This window comes from Maniola jurtina, chromosome 3 (genome assembly GCF_905333055.1).
Source record: "Maniola jurtina chromosome 3, ilManJurt1.1, whole genome shotgun sequence".
Lineage (NCBI taxonomy): Eukaryota > Metazoa > Arthropoda > Insecta > Lepidoptera > Nymphalidae > Maniola > Maniola jurtina.
Genome location: NC_060031.1, coordinates 12,889,572 through 12,909,831, shown reverse-complemented (window position 1 = coordinate 12,909,831; position 20,260 = coordinate 12,889,572). Strand labels below are relative to the sequence as shown.

Sequence of the window (20,260 nt, the reverse complement as noted above, 5' to 3'; positions counted from 1 at the left end):
TTCAGCCGTTTAAGAGTTATCAGCTCTTTTCTAGTTTTCTTGTAGATAAGAAGGTTAGATAACCGTTAGGTTTTTAATATTATGTCAATAGACAAATGTCAAGATGGACGTTGCCTAAATACATAATTATTTATTTGAAAATGATGTTTTGGAAAACTCAAATACTTTGGATCGTCGGGGGTGTTATAAATTTTTAATTTACACTTGTATTTTTATAGCTCTAGGGGTCAACTGTCATGTCAAAAGTACGGTTTACCCATAGAGGTATAATTATGACACGTTCATGGGTTTACCCATGGTTTACCTTTAAAATAAGGACTAAAATCGTACTTTTGAATGAAAGACAAGGCACGTGAAAACTCATTTCTTACGCATTATACTATTTTTTAATCATTTTAGTCAAACTGTCTTGTTTTTTATTTACAAATAATACAAACACTCGTTAACTTATTAAATATTTTACAAGTAATGCCCTTTTATCGTAAACCGAGAACTTTTATACCTTTATCGGCAATAGCAGAGAAGAAATCTGTAAAGAACGGAGTCCACCACGCGATATTCACGTCGAGGTTCGATAAATACGTAGGAGACTGGAAGAATGATTTAAAAGAAGGTTTTTACCATAGATATGTAGTTTTTACAGGATTTTTAAGTTCTAATACTGTCTCCAAGATCCAACCTATATCTGTGCAGTTTCGTCAAGATCGGTTTAGCATTTGAACCACTAGGTGCTAAAAGGAAACATACAAACCAGAGAGTAGTATTGGTAGTATATTCCTTGATACAAGCAGTCGTATTGCAGTAAGTATGGGTTTCTTAGAAACCTTTTGTGTCCACTTTTTCAACATTCGTGACGCCTATCTATTGTACAACTGTAACATTTAGGTAACTGTTTAGTCATTATTAAAAAAAAACTTAATGATGAACAGGTAAAGGATTATTTTTAACTTTTACTGGAAAATTATATGAAGGAGATTGGCATAAAGGATTTAGGTAAGATCAAGGTACCTACCTATCTAAGTATCTACTTAGCCTACCAAATCTATGGTTAGGTTAGTAAGTATAAGACCATACCTACGTGATAATAAAATGATAATATGATACAACTGTGCATCTAGCCCACAGAATACACCAACTCCAAACTCCAAGGAGTTGGTAATTATTGTAATCCAGCCTGAAGCTTTCAACAAATTCTTATACAACACCTATCTAATTTCTTATACATAGGTAATAGTTAATAGATTGTGCCTAACTAAAATATACTTATTTAGATGGGTAGTAGGTAGGTACCTATATACCTACTTAACAAAAACATTCTAGACATGGATTCGGAACGCTAAGTTACAGACTTCCAAATGGCATGTTCTATTTGGAATATCGAGGGGAGTGGGTACGGGGTAAACCAGAGGGCGTCGGCTGGCGATACTACGAGAACGGCGATATTTACTTCGGCTTCTGGAAGAGAGGCCAGTGGCACGGCTATGGGAAGATGTGGTACAAAAACGGTACATATTACGTGGGGTATTGGAATATGAGCAAACGGGAGGGGCTTGGTATGTTTGTACAAGGTAAATAATTTATTTTTTAACCCCCGACCGAAAACGAGGGGTGTATCTGTGGCATCGCAGCTCCTAAACGAATGGACCGATTTTAATTTAGTTTTTTTGTTTGAAAGGTGGCTTGATCGAGAGTTTTCTTAGCTATAATCCAAGAAAATCGGTTCTGCTGAAAGTTATAGTTATCAGCTCTTTTTAACCCCCGACCCAAAAAGAGGGGTGTTATAAGTTTGACGTGTGTATCTGTGTGTCTGTGTATCTGTCTGTGGCATCGTAGCGTCTAAACGAATGAACTGATTTTAATTTACTTTTTTTTTGTTTGAAAGGTGGCTTGATCGAGAGTGTTCTTAGCTATAATCCAAAAAAATTGGTTCAGCCGTTTAAGAGTTATCAGCTCTTTTCTAGTTTTCTTGTAGGAAAGAAGGTTAGATAACCGTTAGGTTCATAATATTATGTCAATTGACAAATGTCAAGCTGTCAAGATGGACGTTGCCTAAATACATAATTATTTATTTGAAAATGATGTTTTGGAAAACTCAAATACTTTGGATCGTCGGGGGTGTTATAAATTTTTAATTTACACTTGTATGTCGAAAGATTTATATAAAATACATAATTATTTATTTGAAAATGATGTTTTGGAAAACTCAGATACTTTAGATCGTAGGCGCGGAATAGTCCAAGAAAATCAGTTCAGCCGTTTGAAAGTTATCAGGTCTTTTCGGTCTTTTCTAGTTACTGTAACCTTCACTTGTCGGGGGTGTTATAAATTTTTAATTTACACTTGTCATTAGGTAACCTTCTTAGTTGTATGGGAGTAGTGTCGTAGGCTCGACTGTAGGTACAGTAGGAACATCTTCCTCCGAGCGCCATGCTTGACGCCCAGCTGGTCCGACTAGGCGACTACCTATTTTAAAACTTAGCATCAGGCATGCAGGTTTCCTCACGATGTTTTCCTTCACTGTTAATAGAAGGCATATTTAATTGCACATATAACTAACTCCGAAAAGTAAAGGTGCGTGCCTGGGATCGAACCCCGGACCTCCCGACAAGGAGGACGACGACCACTGGGCTATCACGGCTTACCTACTCGTCTTACGTAGGGATATCTAGACCTAGCGAATTTTACGTTCATTAGGCAGGTAAGAAAGATACAATCACACTTTCACACTAATAATATTGTAAAGGCGAAAGTTTGTGTGTATGTTTGTTACTCCTTCATGCAAAAACTACTGGACGGATTCGGCTGAAATTTGAAATGGAGGTAGATATTATCCTGGATTAGCACATAGGCTACTTTTTATCCCGGAAAATCAGAGTTCCCATGGGATTTCGGGAAACCTAAATCCACGCGGACGAAGTCGCGGGCATCAGCTAGTATGAAATGATTCTTTGTATATCATGAACTTCCGCAGTAACGCCTGCTTCTCAAAAGCATTAAATATATATACCTATATACAAAAGCATGAAAAGCTAGGTTCCAAGCTTGTACTCGTAATCCTCATCGTCCTAATAACTTATAGAAAATGGAAATCGATACGAGGGTCACTGGGAAAATGATATGAAGAATGGCTTAGGTCGTTTCTACCACTTGCACACCGGACAGCTGCAGGAGGGGGTCTGGATACAGGGGGTCTGCATCAAATCCATGGTCTCCGATATCATCATACGACAGTTTTGCGATCTGCCCACGGAATATCCTATTCCTGCGGTAAATATCTCTGCGTCATATTCCCCATTGAGTCATGACAGTTATCACACTAATATTATAAAGGAGAAAGTTTGTATGTGTGTGTGTGTGTGTGTGGGTGTATGTTTGTTACTCCTTCACGCAAAAACTACTGGACGGATTGGGCTGAAATTTAGAATGGAGATAGATTATACCCTGGATTTAGGCTACTTTTTATCCCGGAAAATCAAAGAGTTCCCACGGGAATTTTAAAAAACCTACATCGACGCGAACGAAGTCGCGGGCATCAGCTAGTCATGACTATTCATCACATTGGTGGAATTTTCTTGGGATAATTATAATGCAGCAAGCTCCAAGATCCTTACGTGTGTGTACCGTGCCCGGCAGGAAATATTCCTACATAAAACTTTAGAAAGAGATTTCGGCTCCGTAGAGCGTTGTCTCTGTCACTCGTACCTATGTGATGTTTCGTCGGTCTCAACAACAGAGACAAAGCTCTAGGAAACCGTTATCTCTTTCTATAGTTCGATGTAGAATATTTCCTGCTGGGCACTATAAGTACTTACGACTCAACTAAGGCTGAGGTCTATACAGCGTACTTTGACTTTGCTTAGCTTAGACTTTAGTTTCAGTTAAAACGAGGCAGATGTATGCCAGCGATATTACACTGTCTCGTTTTAACAGTTTCTTGAGTCAAAGTGCGCTCTATACATTTGAACTTAAGTTCGTGTCTTAGGCTGAAATGACTTTGCTCAAACTTAAGAAAGGGTTAAAACGAGAGTTACATAATATATCTCTGCATAAAACTGTCTCGGTTTAATTCTCGCTTTGACTTAACTCCGACTTAAGACGTTAAGTCTGAGCTAAGTCAAAATAGGCTTTATAGATTTCAGCGTCAGGTTTGAAGATTCAAAGGTTTTTGTTTTTACAGGAAACACTGAGAAATTCGAAAAAGATTTTAGAAAAAAGTGAAGTTTGGCTAAAGCAGAAAATAGGACAGGTTGACAAAAACTTAAAACACTGCATCGATCAAATGTGATGTTTATTTTGGAAAATAAAATCAGATCATTATATTGTGTACAAATAAAATTGTTGGTTTGTCTTCAACGGCCGATTCACATTATTCTAGTTGCTGGCTCCAGTAAATTTATTCCAGGGAATCCAATTCCCTTGATCTGGAATGGATCCATCTAAATGACAGTGGATCGAGCTCCAGACTAGGCTAGTCCTACTAAATTGAAAAAACCACCATGCCAAAATACCACCAGCTTGCCAGTAATAATATAGGTGTGCAACTAGAATAAAGTGGTCCGTCCATTATTACATTTTAAAACCTTATACAAATTCAATTTGAATAGAATTTTATTAGTATGTCATTATCATTATCACAGTAATTAATTATAACTGATTTACTGAGTAATCTTTGTTGTTAGTAATAATGCACATTAGAGACGCAGGTCTAAAGCGTTCGGCGAATGTGCCACTAGGCGGAGTGAATTTGCTCGTCGCAAATCGAAAACGAGTTCAGAAACTCGCCAAACACGTTAGGACAACGTGAACTAGGGGCATTTACATTCTTCATAAATATACGTTATATATTTACGGCCGGTTCATATTGATATAAGTAGTTCAGTTTATTTTTGAACTTAACGCCACTAGTATCTATATTATACCCTATCGGCACAAAGTCTGTCTGTCTGTTTGGCTTTATCATTTGTATGGGATTACGTAACAGAGATAGCACTATACAAATTTAATTCCGCGGATAGGGTATAGAGTAAATTCAGTGTCCATTGGCAGCTTAATATAATAATGTGAACCGGAAAATACACTGGTAGGCTAAAGTGCACTACCTGCCTACCTATTCATAAATGTGTCTTATATTTATTACTAAACAATATAAAATTCATTGACTTAACAATTCTAATATTGGCTTATAGGTTTTTAAGAGACCTAGAAAGTCTAGTTTCCCATCTTTTGCGGGTTTCGTAATTGACGCGGGCACATTGAGGCTAAGTACCGTTCAAAGGTTTGTATTATTTCTAATGAACTAATAAGTACTTACCTACCTATATACCTAATAAAAAAATTAGAACACATAATAAATAATAGTTGTGTAAATGTCTTATTATGTGTTTTTAGTACCCAGGGCAACCATGAGTTTCGCAAACTTTGTATGAAAAATTGTGGTTCATTACGTGACCGCTAGGAGCACTGTATAATTTATTTTGTTTACACAAAATATTTGTATGAAAAATTATCGTTACACGTCCGTTAGATACCTAGTATCTGCATACAACACTAACGAACGTAGCAAATGACTTTGTTTTCTAAGGTGTATTTCCACTGAAGCCGAAATGTGTCCAATCACGTTATTGTTCGATGATGTGATAACTTTATCACGTCTCTCAATAATCTCTGATTGGTCGATCAACGTCTCCGCTCCGTTAATTTTCACTCGAATCGCACCCTTAGATCGAAATCTAATATTTAAAAGGAGAAGGTGACTGACTGACTGATCTAACAACCCTTTGTTCACATAAGGACAAACATTTGACAACGAGTAGTTTGTCAAGAAGAGCGCATTACAACGTATCCTAAGTATGCGCTTAATTTTTTTATATGCATAGATTTACAATGGTCCCATTGACGTATTTTTAATTGCAAACATTTGGCGCCATAGGAAATTAGAAACATAAATGGCGGCGACGGCCGTTGACACGATCTTATTTGAATAATAATGCAATATCTATCCGAGTTGGTGGTCGAATGCTCTCGTGCGTATGTACTGTAGGTATGATAAACACATGCATGATTTATGGATATTCATATCCGTTGGTAGGGGTGCCACAAATATATTCATAATCTTACGGACATAGAGGTCTGTAATTGTTCTATCAATATTATCACGCGATACGCGACAACACACATCTGTATCGAGGAAATATAGATTGATTTGTCCAGGATCACAATGCATCCGAGATCACGATATTCTTGAAATCCTGCGATCTAAGAATCGCGATACAATATTGATAGTGTAACACCCCCAAGTTCGGCCACTGTTCGGCATTCCGGACCAGTGGTAGATTTTTTGACGATTCAAAAGCACTTGTAAAACTTTAATTGAATAAAAACATTTTGAATTTTGAATTTTTTTGAATAACATTCCAATAACTAAACCAAAGTAGGTAGATATGTTTATAAATAAATATCTGATATGTGTGTAGGGTTTCGGTAAGTGAGCTGTCACGTAACTTAGAAGTTCGAAAATTAAAATTTCCTGAAATCCAGGTAGATATCTGTGATAAAAATATGGTACCTACCTTACTTAAATGGTAGGTAGGTACTTAAGTACTTTTATTGAGTCTCAAAATAAATTAACATTTCCTAATTAACATCGCCAAAGGTCACGTTTTCGAAAACCTTACTTTATTTACAGCGCATACCTACTTTAACCGCACCAATAACTACAAGGTCAGTTTATGGAACTGATAACAAGCGCCCGACCGCGAACATAATGCCGGTAGGTACAGTTGTACAAGTCACGATTTACAAGGATAAGCCTTTGCAAACGACAACTTTTTCGCCACCTAAGGACAGGCGTATATCTGGCTAGGCGCAGCGCAGAGCATATTTCACTGCCGAACTATTATCGACTTAGCTTACGTTGAAATAATATCAAAAATCAATTGGCAAAACTCTGTTTTACTTTCCCTATTACTAGTAGTTGTGTTAATTGATTTTCGATAGTATTTCAAAACGAGCAGTCAATAATGGTTTGGCAGTGAAAAATGTTCTGCGCTGCGCCTCGCCAGATGTGCGCTGGCCCTATGAGCATCGAACGCCATAAGCGTTAGTAATAACGTCTTCCCGACCAAACATGCGGCCACCGGGGCCAATCTTCACAGATAAGAGATTAGCTATCTGCACGGGAGATATTATAGTGCACAAGTGTGTGCGTAACGCACAATAGACGGAAACGTTTAAGTACGGAAACCTGCCCAGATAGAAAAGCAAAGTGTGTGCGCAAACACAGAAGCACTTTATATTCACTCTCATGTAAGATGTGACGGAAATCTGACACGACTGGAGAGAGGTCAAGCGCAGGACCGATTTCTTTACGTGCTCTCCCGCGGCGCCGGGATGAAACTCCGCCGGTATCATTATATTCAATGTAGAAGATGCTATGAATAAACTAAATATAATAAGTATTACATAAATAATTCCCTGAATTTCCAATCAAGATTTGAGCAAATACATATTATTTTGGGGGTAGCTGTACAAAAACTATAAAAACGTGCAAATAACATCCTATGAATGATATTATTACTTAATTGGTTTTGAGCCCTTGATTGGCTCATTGTTCTTTCTGTAGAAAAGGTTTTCAATTTACCATTGTGAGACAATTCTAAATCGTTAAGGATTTTTTTTATAAGTACCTAACTGAACATAATAAAATTATTACACCGTAACTAGGTATATTATTTTATTTAAATAATTTGTTAAGTAATTTATCGTAAGTCCATTAAACACAGTCTGTATTTTTTTTTTGTTACGAATTATGACTATTGTATGAGATTCACTTTTGGGTGACATTGATCATACAATGATATCCTTAACACTTTTGCCAAAAAGTATAGAAGTTGACGTATGAACTCGTTAAGTAGGTATTTTACTTTATTAGGATCTAATTAATATTCCAATTTCATTATTTTTCATGATTTCGTGAAAAAAAAAACAACCATTTGCATTTTTGGCAAAAATTCAATGGTGAAATCCATAATCGAGTTAGAAAATTAATTGATTATGAAAATACCGTTTGTGACAATAATATCCATTGAATGTGCTAATTCACAATAACACCCGATAATAACTAAGTACCTAACGTTTAATTATACAAGTGTAAATTAAAAATTTATAACACCCCCGACGATCCAAAGTATTTGAGTTTTCCAAAACATCATTTTCAAATAAATAATTATGTATTTAGGCAACGTCCATCTTGACAGCTTGACATTTGTCAATTGACATAATATTAAGAACCTAACGATTATCTAACCTTCTTTTCAACAAGAAAACTAGAAAAGAGCTGATAACTCTTAAACGGCTGAACCAATTTTTTTGGATTATAGCTAAGAACACTCTCGATCAAGCCACCTTTCAAACAAAAAAAACTAAATTAAAATCGGTTCATTCGTTTAGGCGCTACGATGCCACAGACAGATACACAGATACACAGATACACAGACACACAGATACACAGATACACACGTCAAACTTATAACACCCCTCTTTTTGGGTCGGGGGTTAATAAATACACAACTAAATTAAATATCTCTAAAACGCAAATATACAATGGTTATTGCGCAAAACGTGATTATTACCTAAAAAACAAAGGAAGTATTTTAATATTCGAATACATGCAGCAACAATCCAAAGGAGTAACAATCTTAAATACTAATCATACTATCCTACTCTGGTCTAAAAGCGTAAGGTTGTTCATCCGGGAATCGTGATCATCCATTTCTATCTGTTCTTTTAGCAGTTCCAATTCCTTTATACCCGTTACCGTAACTTCATACTTATGCGTCGCTAGGGACATATAAAAGTGTATTGCGAACGCCAAAAATACTATCATAACTGGTATTAAGACAACACAGGCGGACCAGGCAGCCGTTTCGCTTAGATCGTAGAATTTTACCCAGCATAAAATGGCTATTTCTACTAGGAACAGAATGAGGCCTAACAGAGTTGAAAACGCCCATGCTATCTCGATGTACCAATGCAACCTCTCGTGTGGAGATTCGTGCACTAGTGATATACTGTGGAGGTTGCCCACTGCTTCTATGTTTGGTAGGATGCATGTGCTTATCATTAAGGCCAGCATATGAACGGCTACTAATAAAGTGGTGCACACTGTGAACGCTACGAGCATCGCTGGAGGCACTTTCGTATCATTTGGCGGATTCAATTGTACTTCAACCATCGCTACCTGTAAAGGAAAACGTTTTTGATTACCATTATATTTTTGACAGACGCTTGCAACTTTAGGCTAGAGACGCCGATGACGACAATCTTCCCTATAAAGTCCGAAATATATTCTAAACAAACTCAATGTCGTAGGTATCTTAATAAAAAGCTGTTGATTTGAGTTTTTAAAATTCTTGTAGGAACTCTTTGATTTTACCTTACTTTGAAAACACCAGGTTGTTAATGATTCTCATGCAAAAATCCCGTCGATTCGCTCCATTGCGATTGAAAAATCAACAAACACACTTTCGCATTTATAATATGGGCAGTGATACCTATTGATCAGAGGAAGATAAGTTGAAGAATAATCAAATTAAACTTTTGTATCACACTTCATATCCTCTACATCACACTAATATTATAAGGCCGAAAGTTTGTGTGTGTGTTACTCTTTCACGCAAAAACTACTGGACGAATTTGGTTTAAACTTGGAATGGAGATAGATTAGATACAATAGATTGACACAGGCCATTTTTTATCTCGGAAAATCAATGAGTTCCCACGGGATTTTTATAAACCTAACCTACGCGAACAAAGTCGCGGGCATCAGCTAGTAATTTATAATACATATTAGACATAGTTTATATGACAATTGCGCATGACTTTGTTGTATTTATCAATCTTGCAGAAGTGTGATCGCAGCCTTAGTTATGATAATGATATTACGATAGTGGTAAATTATTTTGATGATTCAAAAGCACTTGTAAAAGTTTACTTGAATAAAAATATATTTATTCTACTAGAGGATGCCCGCGACTTCATCCGTGTGGATTTAGGTTTTTAAAGATCCCGTGGGATTTTACGGGATAAAAAGTTACCTATGTCAATTACAGGGACGCAAGCTACCTCGGTACCCATACAAATCGATTAAGCGTATGTGTTTTTCGTAATCCCGTGGGAAATCTTTGATTTTCCGGGATAAAAAGTAGCCTATGTCCGTCCCCGGGATATAAGCTAACCCTGTACCAAATTTCGTTAGAATCGGTTAAACTGTTGGGCCGTGAAAAGGTAGCAGACAGACAGACAGACAGACACACTTTCGCATTCTATATCAACAAACTACTCACCATAGCAAAGCCAGACAATAGCGCCGACGTTTTGCTAGAAGCCTTGAGTTTGGCGCGGCTGAGTTGCAATTTTCGCCATGACAGATACGCTGGTGTGTGCAACGCATCTGCGGACTGGATGGGCGTCTCACCGGACATCACGCACTTGTGCTGTCACATCAAACATAAACACAATTATTATTTAATATACACGTTTAAGGATATTATAAAGCACAGTCCAAAGCAGCGGAAAAGAAAATTTTAATGAAGCTCCTAAGGTATTCATAGCCATCTCCAAATGCTAAACGTCAAGGAGTTTTCCTTAGCTGACTTTAAATGTAAACAAATCGCAGGACACTTCTTGGAGAAAAGCATAAGCGACGCGCTTTGCTCGGCACCTAGGTTGAAATCTATAGAGCCCACTTCGACTTTGCTTAGACTTAAGTTTCAGTTAAAACGAGACAGATTTATGCCAGCGATATAACGCTGTCTCGTTTTAACAGCATCTTAAGTCTGAGCAAAGCCAAAGTGCGCTCTTTAGATCTCAGCCCCAGAGTCAGCCCGTACAGACGGAAAGGAGTCGAGCAGTCTTTTTGATAACAACTTAAACCCACTGTAGATAATATGTACAATTGTACATACACTTGAAATCAGTATATTGAAAAGTGAAAACAAAACACGGAGAAGACTCAAAGGATGCGCGATGGGCGAAACATGAGCAGCCGTCTTTATGCCGAAGTAAATAAAGATTCGTTTCACACTTCAGTTGTTATTAAGACGCCGCGCATAGACTTTACTCCATTCTGATGTGCATTGCGCCTATAAGTTTGATTTTTTACTTGTTAAAAATTTAATACAGTATAATTAGCGATTGTGGAACCGGTTTGGGGAGTGTCAGCGTGAATTCTCTCATAATACAGAGACATGACATTTTAGCGGCATAGCACAGGGCGTCATTTGCGCTGCGCTTTTGCGTGATGCCGAGTTGTTTACCTTTTAAGTCAGCTAAGGAAAAATAGATTGTGGGTACACGCCTAGGGATGTATGTGAATGAGTGTAAAGCAAACCAATAAGATGCTTTATATGTTTTTACACCATAGCTCACTTTGGCTCTGAAAGTAAAGCTTCTCATAGCTATATACCTTAGACCATTGAATTTTCCACCAGAGCTTAAGTGAGCTAAACTATAAAATATAAAGCGATCCTATTGATGGGTTTCACTCACATCACTCGCTCCGCTGTATAATTTCGCGCAAAACAAATAGTCCAATCAAAACATGAGGCGTATGACTGCGCATTATACAAAAAAAACTCCACTGGGCTTGCGCAGTTAATCTTTAGTCTACGACCTGCATTTCAGATCGAACTACTGTTTTACGAGCACTATATCCACACACATCCTTATTTCAGCCTAATGCTAAGGCCTACCTCTGATTTGTATGGGAATCTGACCTAACCACTGGATCTGAGCACTAAACTAGGTATTGGCTAGACTAATTGGTTTATCAAAGTCTGTAATTTGCGTGGGTATTTAGGAAGCCATTTTGGCAGGTATAGGTAAGTTTCCCGAAAATTTCACACACTGATTAGTTATATAAATCCATTGCTATTACTTAATATTGCAAAACTTATTTAGTTACGTACATTATTTTGTATGTTATGTACTTACATTTAAATATAAGAGACTGAGTTTAAATTGTAAGTCACTGTGCTATCATTAGAAACAGCTAACGAAGTGAACTAAGTAACTACAAAATGTGAAGTAAATTATTTCAAGGTGGTAATAAAAATGCAAATTTAACTGTGATAAAATACCTTCCTCTTTAAATAACAGTTTCAAAACAGAAAAGTTGTTTTTGTTATATTAGATGTTGTATTATTATTTATTAGTTAAATTAAATGAAACATTAAGTAAGATTTAGAAGTTTTATGTACTCAACACTAATGAATGATGCTAATTTGATTGTACAAATTTCTACAAGTAGAGCTGTTTTATTTCATTCAGGTTCAAAATGTTGAATTCTCATGCAGTTGAATTCTCATAATGTTGAATTTGAAAAATGTGGAATTTCGGAGTTGTGTTGAATATTCACAAAAAAAGCAAGAACTATGCAAAATAATTTATCTTTGCCTGAGGGGGGGGGGGGGGTATTGGCCATGCTCCCCCCCCCCCTGGATATTCAGCTCTCGTTTAGTTTTTGAGATATCCCCCGAACAAATGGTCTAAAACTGACAACTTTGACGGTAAGTCTTTTTAGGTCAACATTTTAGGACTCAACATTTTGCAAATTCAACATTTTAGGAATTCAACATTGTAAACCTGAAGGTTTTATTTCAATTTATATAAGTAGAGCTATCCTGTTCTGTGAAGAACATTGTGCATAGGACAGCACTAGTTTTAGATCTGTCAATTTAGTTTTATTTTGTGCACAATCAATTGGGCACATATGATTATAATAAAAAACCTCAGTCTCGCGCACTGAGGTTTCTGTGCTCGGGTATTTTGTACGATGAATCAAAAACTATTATGCATAAAAATAAATAAAAATCTGTTTTAGAATGTACAGGTAAAGCCCTTTCATATGACACCCCACTTGGTATAGTTATCTTACTTTGAAAATTGAAACACATTTTAATTTTTTTTTAATGATGTAACCACAAATTCGTGGTTTTCAGATTTATTCCTGTACTTGTGCTATAATACCTACCTACCTGCTAAATTTCATGATTCTAGGTCTAGGGAAGTACCCTATAGGTTTCTTGACAGACACAACAGACGGACAGACAGATAGACAGACAAACAGACAGACAACAAAGTGATCCTATAAGGGTTCTGTTTTTCCTTCTGAGGTACGGAATCCTAAAAACAGAGTATTAAAACAGGGGGAGAGAGAGAGAGCAAGGTTGAGGAAGACAGATTTAGCAAGAATCAAAAAGCAAAACACAAAAAGTGGGCACAAACTATAGGTGAATTGTTGAAAGCATAAAGCAAATCAAAAAAGGGTATTATTAATTCAAAGTAAATTGTCACAGTTTATATTCCATATAAATAATGTGAGGAAATGTAGATAAAAAATTGGTATATCAAAGGTTCCACTTAATGTATGTACTTAGTAAATAATTAAATTCACTTCATTTGCCTAAAATAATTTTTATGGAACTTCTACTATGAAGATTTACTTGAATATGTTTAAACTATAGCCTAAAAAATGTAAAACATTTGACTTATTAACAATGATCAATAATTGTTATTTACTTTGATTTATTTTTATTTATACAATGAAAACTAATGGAACTGCATGACGAAAGCCCTTTTGCCCCTATTATCGCTGATCATAAACTCACATTGACTCAAAAACACTTGGATTCCGCCTGGAGTTTGTGCAGGAAAAACTGAGTTTAAGGCTTCTCTAAAGACCTGTCATCAATTCCACTAAGAAAACAATAAATTAGCTTAAAAAGATAATAATTGTTATGTAAAATTAATAATAATAGGCACAATAAACTTCTAAATTTATTAATGTGTATAGTTATGTAAATAGATCACATAATATAACATGCAGTAATTGATTTAAGTTTTATATAAGTGTAAATAAAAACATTGCAAAAAATAGTTAGAGTGAACCAAAATTGTAAATAATGTATAACACAATAACTTAAGGACCAAGTATAGAAAAACCTACTTTTATTAACAGTGTATTTTTATACTTAGCAAGAATCATAAAAGTAAAGTTGTGCGATCGGGATACCCATCTGTATACATAAAACAGTATTGTGTATGTCGAGAAACAAAAAAGTTAACATTTTGACTTTAACAATTTTTTTGTGTGAATTGATACCAAATTAGCCCTTCAAATCACCCTTTTAAAATATAGTTTTAATTGATGTAAGAAATTTAAGGACAGAGCATAAAAATAACAAAAGTTTGTCACATATTAGGATTGTCTCAATCAAACTGCAACTACTGTAACACTAGTCTCAGACAAAATGTATATTTTATAAATAACAATAGTGCATTAATTGTAAAGAAAAATATACTCAATAGTCTAAAATTTTAATATTAATATAATTAATTACAATTATATTAAGATTTTGGTTCACTGCAGCACTGGAAGTTTAACTGAGCATATAAAATAAAACATAAGAGTGTAGCAAATGCAACAATACCAATTAATTTTTAAAAGATTGCAGAGTAGTTTATTCTTTAACGCTAATTAATGAGATAAATAGCAACGAAGACTAATTAATTACAAAGCGACTTGCTACAAATATAAAACAACTCGGTGACTTGTCAAAATAGCTGGAAGTATTAAAATGATGGCATACCTTCGTCAGATTTGGACACCAGCTATTTGAGTGACTGTATCGAGTGTTCTGATGCCCGACAGTACTGGCTGACCAAACCGACATACCTAAACAAATGGCACGACAGTCCTTCGGAGTTCGGTATAGGGGACGAGGTTACTAGCTTGCGAGCTAATATATAATATCTTCCATATGTGGACCATATGTTTATTTTGAATAACATAAATAGCACAATAACACTGCCATAGAACAAAATTAATAAAAATTAGAACATTTTACTGAAAACATCAAAAATAGCAAAGTGACGTAAGCAACAGACAAAAAAAGTCATTGACAATGACATTGGTATGGCAGCTAATTGACGTTTGTCACGTGACACAATCATGTTGCAAAGTGTTGCAGATTTATGGTACAGATATTCATACTTTATATAGTCCGGCTCATGCTCCGGGTTTATTCCGGGTCAGTTCAAAACTACTAGCTGTTCCATCCGGCTTTGCTCGGGTGAACATTTATATAATATGTATTATACTATCCTATATAATATTTTAGAGCCTATCTTCATCTGGAGATCTTCTTATTTATAGTTAATAATCTCTTTATTTCAGATAAAAATTTATTTCAAATGGTGAAAGTTTTTTTTTCAAATAGACCGCAGTGGTTCCATAAAAGCATAAAAGTGTAGATAACTATAGTGCGTTTCATCGAATAGTACCTATGGCGTTATGTTGGCTCCCCTGTCTGTTGGGTGGTCATTGGCACCAAATTGGCATGAAAAGATGCAGATTTTGTTTATTTTCATTTCATTCATTCAGGAAAATCAAATGAAAATTAAAGAAATCTGCGTCTTCAGCAAATATGGTGCCAATGACTTGGACAGACAGGGGAGCCAACATAACGCCATAGGTACTATTCGATGATACGCACTATAGTCATAATCTATACAGATCTATAATATACTTACCTATTTATTCTTCTGTCCCAGGCTAAAAATATAAACCGGTCAACCGGTTTTTTTTCCTTTAATTGCGACACTAGATAAAAGATATTGCTAAATGCCATTTCAAGATTCCACGTCAACAGGAAGTACCAGGTTTTAATTTTTCCTTTGACGGGTCTTGACAAACCTAATAGACAGACAATAAAGTGATCTTATAGGGGTGTGATGTGATCTTATGTAGGGTTTTCTTTTTTCTCTAAAGATTTTACTTTGGTTTTCAACCAAAGTAAAATCTTTAGAGAAAAAAGAAAACCCTACATTTTTTGTTTTGTTTTTTTTTTTTTAATTATAAAGGTTTTGTGAAAATTTTGTCAATTTGAGCGAGATACAGTAATTATTGGTTTTAAATGCATGAACCATGGTGAAGTCGAATAAAAATACATTTTTTTGTTAAACCGGAGTGGAACCGGATTCTGTGTAGTCCTAGCCTTAATGCAGAGTAAGAGGAACAAAGATGGATAGATTTATCTTGCCCACTTTTGTAACGGTATTGCGTCCGTGCGGGAGTGTCCAAGAAATTCGGGCGCTCGGTAAACGAGAATGATAAGCAATTCGTTTTGCTAGTGGATAATGTAGGTCGAATACGATTTGTTTTGGTGAACTGTTTGATTCAAGTTGGTAATTGATGCTAGTGGCTGGATTTGGCCTGGTGATCAGTGAGATATCGGATTTTGGCTGAAGTACAGTGACAGAAAAGTACTGTAAACATTTGATCTGTGACTGTGGCTAAGTCGTTTTTTCTATTTGTTTTCTCGCGATGGCGGAGGCTGCAGCAGCTGCCAGCACCAACCCCAATGCTGAGATTGTCAGGGGTCAGGTGTTCGAAGTCGGCCCCAGATACAAAAACCTGCAATACATAGGCGAGGGCGCCTATGGCATGGTTGTGTGAGTAACTTTACACTATATTTTTATCAAATTTCCTTTTATGCCTTTTCCTCATATTACTTAATAACAAGCACTTTGTTAAGTATTGTGTACACATTTGTTGCTATTTAACTGTTGATAACCTCAAAATAGTTACACTCAAGTATTGAAGTAATGAAATTACTTATTACATTAATATAGTTTTTCAAAGTTATAAACTTTACATTTATATGACAACAACACTATAAAGACAGAAAAGTAAAGTATTATTCAACTGAAAGTTTTAATAATAGTTAAAATAATAGACTGTTACATTTTATAGGTTATACTTAACTTCACTAACTTAAAACAACTCTTTTAACAAACAACATACATTCCTACTAAGCTACAAATAATTTTGTAGCTTAGTAACAAAAAAATTTTGTAGCTATAAGCAAAAAAAAAAATTCTTTAATCAAGTATAAAATTAACAATATTGTGTGAGTAGCTGTTACAAGCTTTTGTCTGACTTTTTATATTTTATACAATAATTATATCATATTATATATATTATGTAAGAATTTTTGCAAACATTCCAATTCGAATCATCAAAAATTTATTGTTTTCCTGATATAAAGTCTCTCATCCCATGTTGATGTGACACAAAATCTGATTGGTTGAATCTACACTGTGCATTTGATCGCACTGTGAGATATTACAGTAATATGGATGTTCAAAAATAACATTTTATCTAGCTCAGATTAGTGTATAATAATTGAGATTTCTAAACATACTCGTAACTAGGTACTGCATTATTAGACAAGGTAATTCTGGAAGGATCTGGAAACACACTGCATCACTTCTACCATTATGTGATTAATGCATCATAATACTCAGCAACAAGGAGTATGACACAGAGAGAGAGAGAGAAAATATTATAGAGAATAGATATATGTATATCAATGAGCACTAATTTAGTTAAGCAGTATATTTTACTACAAATTGTGTCCACTAGGTATAGCAGCACTTTCCCGGCTGGATAAGTTCCGTAATGGTTAACGGAAGGACTTATCCAGCAGGGAAAGTACCACCAATATGGCAAACAAATTAGCACAAGCCGCAATACTCAATCTGTTACATAGAAACTTTAAATCTTCTAAAGACTGGATGTTTTATGAGAAATATTATAAGTAATGATACTTCACAATAGTTAAATCTAAGCACCCACTTATCCTGCCGAAACTCGATAGTTAGTAGTTCAAAGTACTTAACTATTCCTAGGAAACTATTATTGGGTAATACCTTCCTACTACAAGTCATCCTTTCACTGGAAAGTTTTAAGATATCTAGATTCTAGATATTCATAAATTCCACCTGGAACTTGAAATATTCATGTCAGTATGAATTTGGGGTTTTGAATGTGTAAATTAAATATCTGAAGTACTTAAGTAGTTTTGCAGGTAATTAATATACTAAGTAAGTATAGTTTTCTTAATTAAAATTCTACATACAGTACACTTAACTATAGTATAATTTACTAGCGACCCGCCCCGGCTTCGCACGGGTGGACATTTATTTTTTCTATTTTCCGGGATAAAATATAGCCTATACGGATTCAGAAGAATCCCTCTAAGTAATGGTAAAAGAAATTTTGAAATCGGTCCAGTAGTTTTTGAGCCTATTCAATACAAACATACAAAGGTTTCCTCTTTATAATATTAGTATAGATGAAGTCAAAATTCAAAATCAAAACTATATATATATTCAAACAATTTATTTTAGTTTTACACCATGTGCCTCACCAATTGCCGCTTGAGCATTTGCAGTGTCAGCCTAATTAACTACTCTTGATCTTCTACCAATATATAGCTATATTACTTACTTGACAAATACCTATTTACCTAATATCATATTATCCCTTTCATCAACATTGGTTATTATTTTTCGTAACTACCTACGAGTACAAAATAAGATTAATGCCTGCATACTAAGGTACTGTGGTACTATCTTATGGGCTAAAACACATGGGCAGATTGCTTCCATCAATGATAATATGTAATAAATGTTAAGTTCACTTTAGTATAAAATCAGTTCTCGCTGATGAGTAAGAGAGAAGATACAAAAACGCAGGAGATTAGAATAGGTAGTTACTAGCTAATAAGTTAGGTATTTATGAATTTTACAGATTGGTCTCTGCTATGCTATCCTAACTAGTGGAGACCAATCTTTAATCACCAATAAGATACCTAGATTTTTTACGTAATATCAAATACCATTGGCTTTCATACAGTTGATATGGTGCCGCATGGATGAAAATACGCCACAGTCAACAAATTACTTATTATCAACTAGAGGATGCCCGCGGCTTCGCCCGCCTAGATTTCGGTTTTTTAAATCCCGCAGGAACTCTTTGATTTTCCGGGATAAAAAGTAGCCTATGTCCTTCCCCGGGATGTAGCCCATGTCTGCACCAAATTTCATCAAAATCGGTTCAGCGGTTGGGCCGTGAAAACGTAGCAGACAGACAGACAGACACACTTTCGCATTTATAATATTAGTATGGATGAAAAACTTTTTGCCAACATTTCGCCGTTTATAGACTCCCTCATTTTGCAGTATCTAGGTCGGTACTTGCCATTGTTTGAAAACGTGTAGATTTATGTCTCTCAAATCGCTTAGTTCCAAATTGCTCTGGTCGAATGAAAAAGTAATTAAAAGCTTAGCGTAAATTCCTGCAGCCTTTATTTTGGCTACTGTTTTTTCTCCGCTGCGTAGGCGGATGTGCACCCTATTGTTCGTTTTGTTTTTACTCCGCTAGTTGGGAATAGGGGTCGATGGGGTACCTACGTAGCTACTTAATTGTCACCAACAGATGGTATCCCTGGGCTCTTTGTTTTAAGTGTTCTATAAACTGTGACATAAAAGTTATGGGATCCAATGAAAATACTTCCTAAAGGCCCTTCAACTCCATCCATAGATGGAGAAAAAAAAGAATTATCCAATTTGGTCATGTCTAGTTGTTCTCAAGTTATGGCGTGACCAAGGAAAATAAACCAAAGGGGTATCGGTTTAATAAAAATTGCCCTACCCCTTCCAGGTTAGCCCGCTTCCATCTTGGACTGCATCATCACTTACCACCAGGTGAGATTGCTGTCAAAGGCTAACTTATATTTGAATAATAAAATAATAGGGATTCAATATTATAAAATAGGGATTCATTTTTATTATACAACAACCATTTTGACTTTACCACTTTGCAGACTCTGCTACAGTTTGTAAAATAAAAAAAATCCCCTGGCGTTCTCTTTTAATCAAAAGTTTACGTTTCCGTGTAGACAAAATTCAAAAGATAACATTTCCGTTTAATATTCGAAGCAAAATATTATGTGCTACAAAGTTAACAAGAATTTGTGTGAACAATTTCGAAGCTCGCTTGTCTGAAAGATGAATTTCTAAACTAACTTAGCACATTTCTGGTTTCCATATTCTGTTACTACGAGCAAGATAGATTATTTCCTACCTAATCATAAACGATCAAATGAAGTCCAACAACCTTTAATACCATTCAATATTACCATTATTATAAGTACTTTTGTTACCAAAAGTAAAGCGGTGATAACCTAGTGATTAAAAATTCCGCCTTCTACATATTTGAGAGGTTGGGGGTTCGAAAAATAAAATAAAAAATAGATATTTAGTAAAGAGATAGCTTGCATCTCGGAGACGGACATGGGCTACTTTTTACCCCAAAAATCAGGAGTTTCAGCAGGATTAAAAAATCGGGCGTCAT

General features: G+C 35.5%; 3 protein-coding genes across 7 annotated transcripts in view; 2 read left to right on the top strand and 1 right to left on the bottom strand.

The window, feature by feature from the left end:
• The first annotated feature begins 316 nt into the window (after window positions 1-316).
• On the top strand, window positions 317-7,865 carry LOC123878837 (MORN repeat-containing protein 3-like). The gene is made up of 5 exons (XM_045926190.1): window positions 317-613; window positions 930-993; window positions 1,321-1,568; window positions 3,080-3,267; window positions 4,178-7,865. The coding sequence occupies exons 1-5, from the start codon at window positions 469-471 to the stop codon at window positions 4,283-4,285; spliced, it is 753 nt and encodes a 250-aa protein (XP_045782146.1). The 5' UTR covers window positions 317-468; the 3' UTR covers window positions 4,286-7,865.
• A 694-nt stretch (window positions 7,866-8,559) lies between these two features.
• On the bottom strand, window positions 8,560-14,936 carry LOC123878817 (calcium release-activated calcium channel protein 1). Of its 4 annotated transcripts, none has more exons than XM_045926161.1 (4): window positions 14,649-14,936; window positions 13,668-13,755; window positions 10,344-10,493; window positions 8,560-9,238 (listed from the first exon to the last, which is right to left on the bottom strand). In XM_045926161.1, exons 3-4 carry the CDS (start codon window positions 10,479-10,481, stop codon window positions 8,708-8,710), a joined length of 669 nt encoding a protein of 222 aa, XP_045782117.1. In that variant the 5' UTR covers window positions 10,482-10,493; window positions 13,668-13,755; window positions 14,649-14,936; the 3' UTR covers window positions 8,560-8,707. The 4 variants fall into 4 exon arrangements, with proteins under 4 accessions (XP_045782117.1, XP_045782126.1, XP_045782108.1 ...); XM_045926170.1 differs by having other exon boundaries at window positions 14,735-14,936; XM_045926152.1 differs by lacking the exon at window positions 13,668-13,755.
• A 1,178-nt stretch (window positions 14,937-16,114) lies between these two features.
• The window catches only part of LOC123880947 (mitogen-activated protein kinase 1), a 57,036-nt gene continuing 52,890 nt past the window's right edge, over window positions 16,115-20,260 (top strand). For both annotated transcript variants that reach the window (XR_006799380.1, XM_045929389.1), the window contains exon 1: window positions 16,115-16,512. Coding sequence is in view for 1 of the 2 variants with exons in the window: in XM_045929389.1 (XP_045785345.1) it covers window positions 16,385-16,512 (128 nt within the window). In the remaining variant the exon portion in view is untranslated. The remainder of the gene's footprint in view (window positions 16,513-20,260) is intronic.

Coding starts and splice junctions, on each gene's coding strand:
- LOC123878817 (XM_045926152.1), bottom strand. CDS start 14,732: ATGTCGGTTTGGTCAGCCAGTACTGTCGGGCATCAGAACACTCGATAC. Junction 10,494..14,648: donor GGTGTCCAAATCTGACGAAG/GTATGCCATCAT, acceptor TTGATGTGACAG/CACAAGTGCGTGATGTCCGG. Junction 9,239..10,343: donor TATTGTCTGGCTTTGCTATG/GTGAGTAGTTTG, acceptor TTTCCTTTACAG/GTAGCGATGGTTGAAGTACA.
- LOC123878837 (XM_045926190.1), top strand. CDS start 469: ATGCCCTTTTATCGTAAACCGAGAACTTTTATACCTTTATCGGCAATA. Junction 614..929: donor GAAGAATGATTTAAAAGAAG/GTTTTTACCATA, acceptor AATGATGAACAG/GTAAAGGATTATTTTTAACT. Junction 3,268..4,177: donor CGGAATATCCTATTCCTGCG/GTAAATATCTCT, acceptor TTGTTTTTACAG/GAAACACTGAGAAATTCGAA.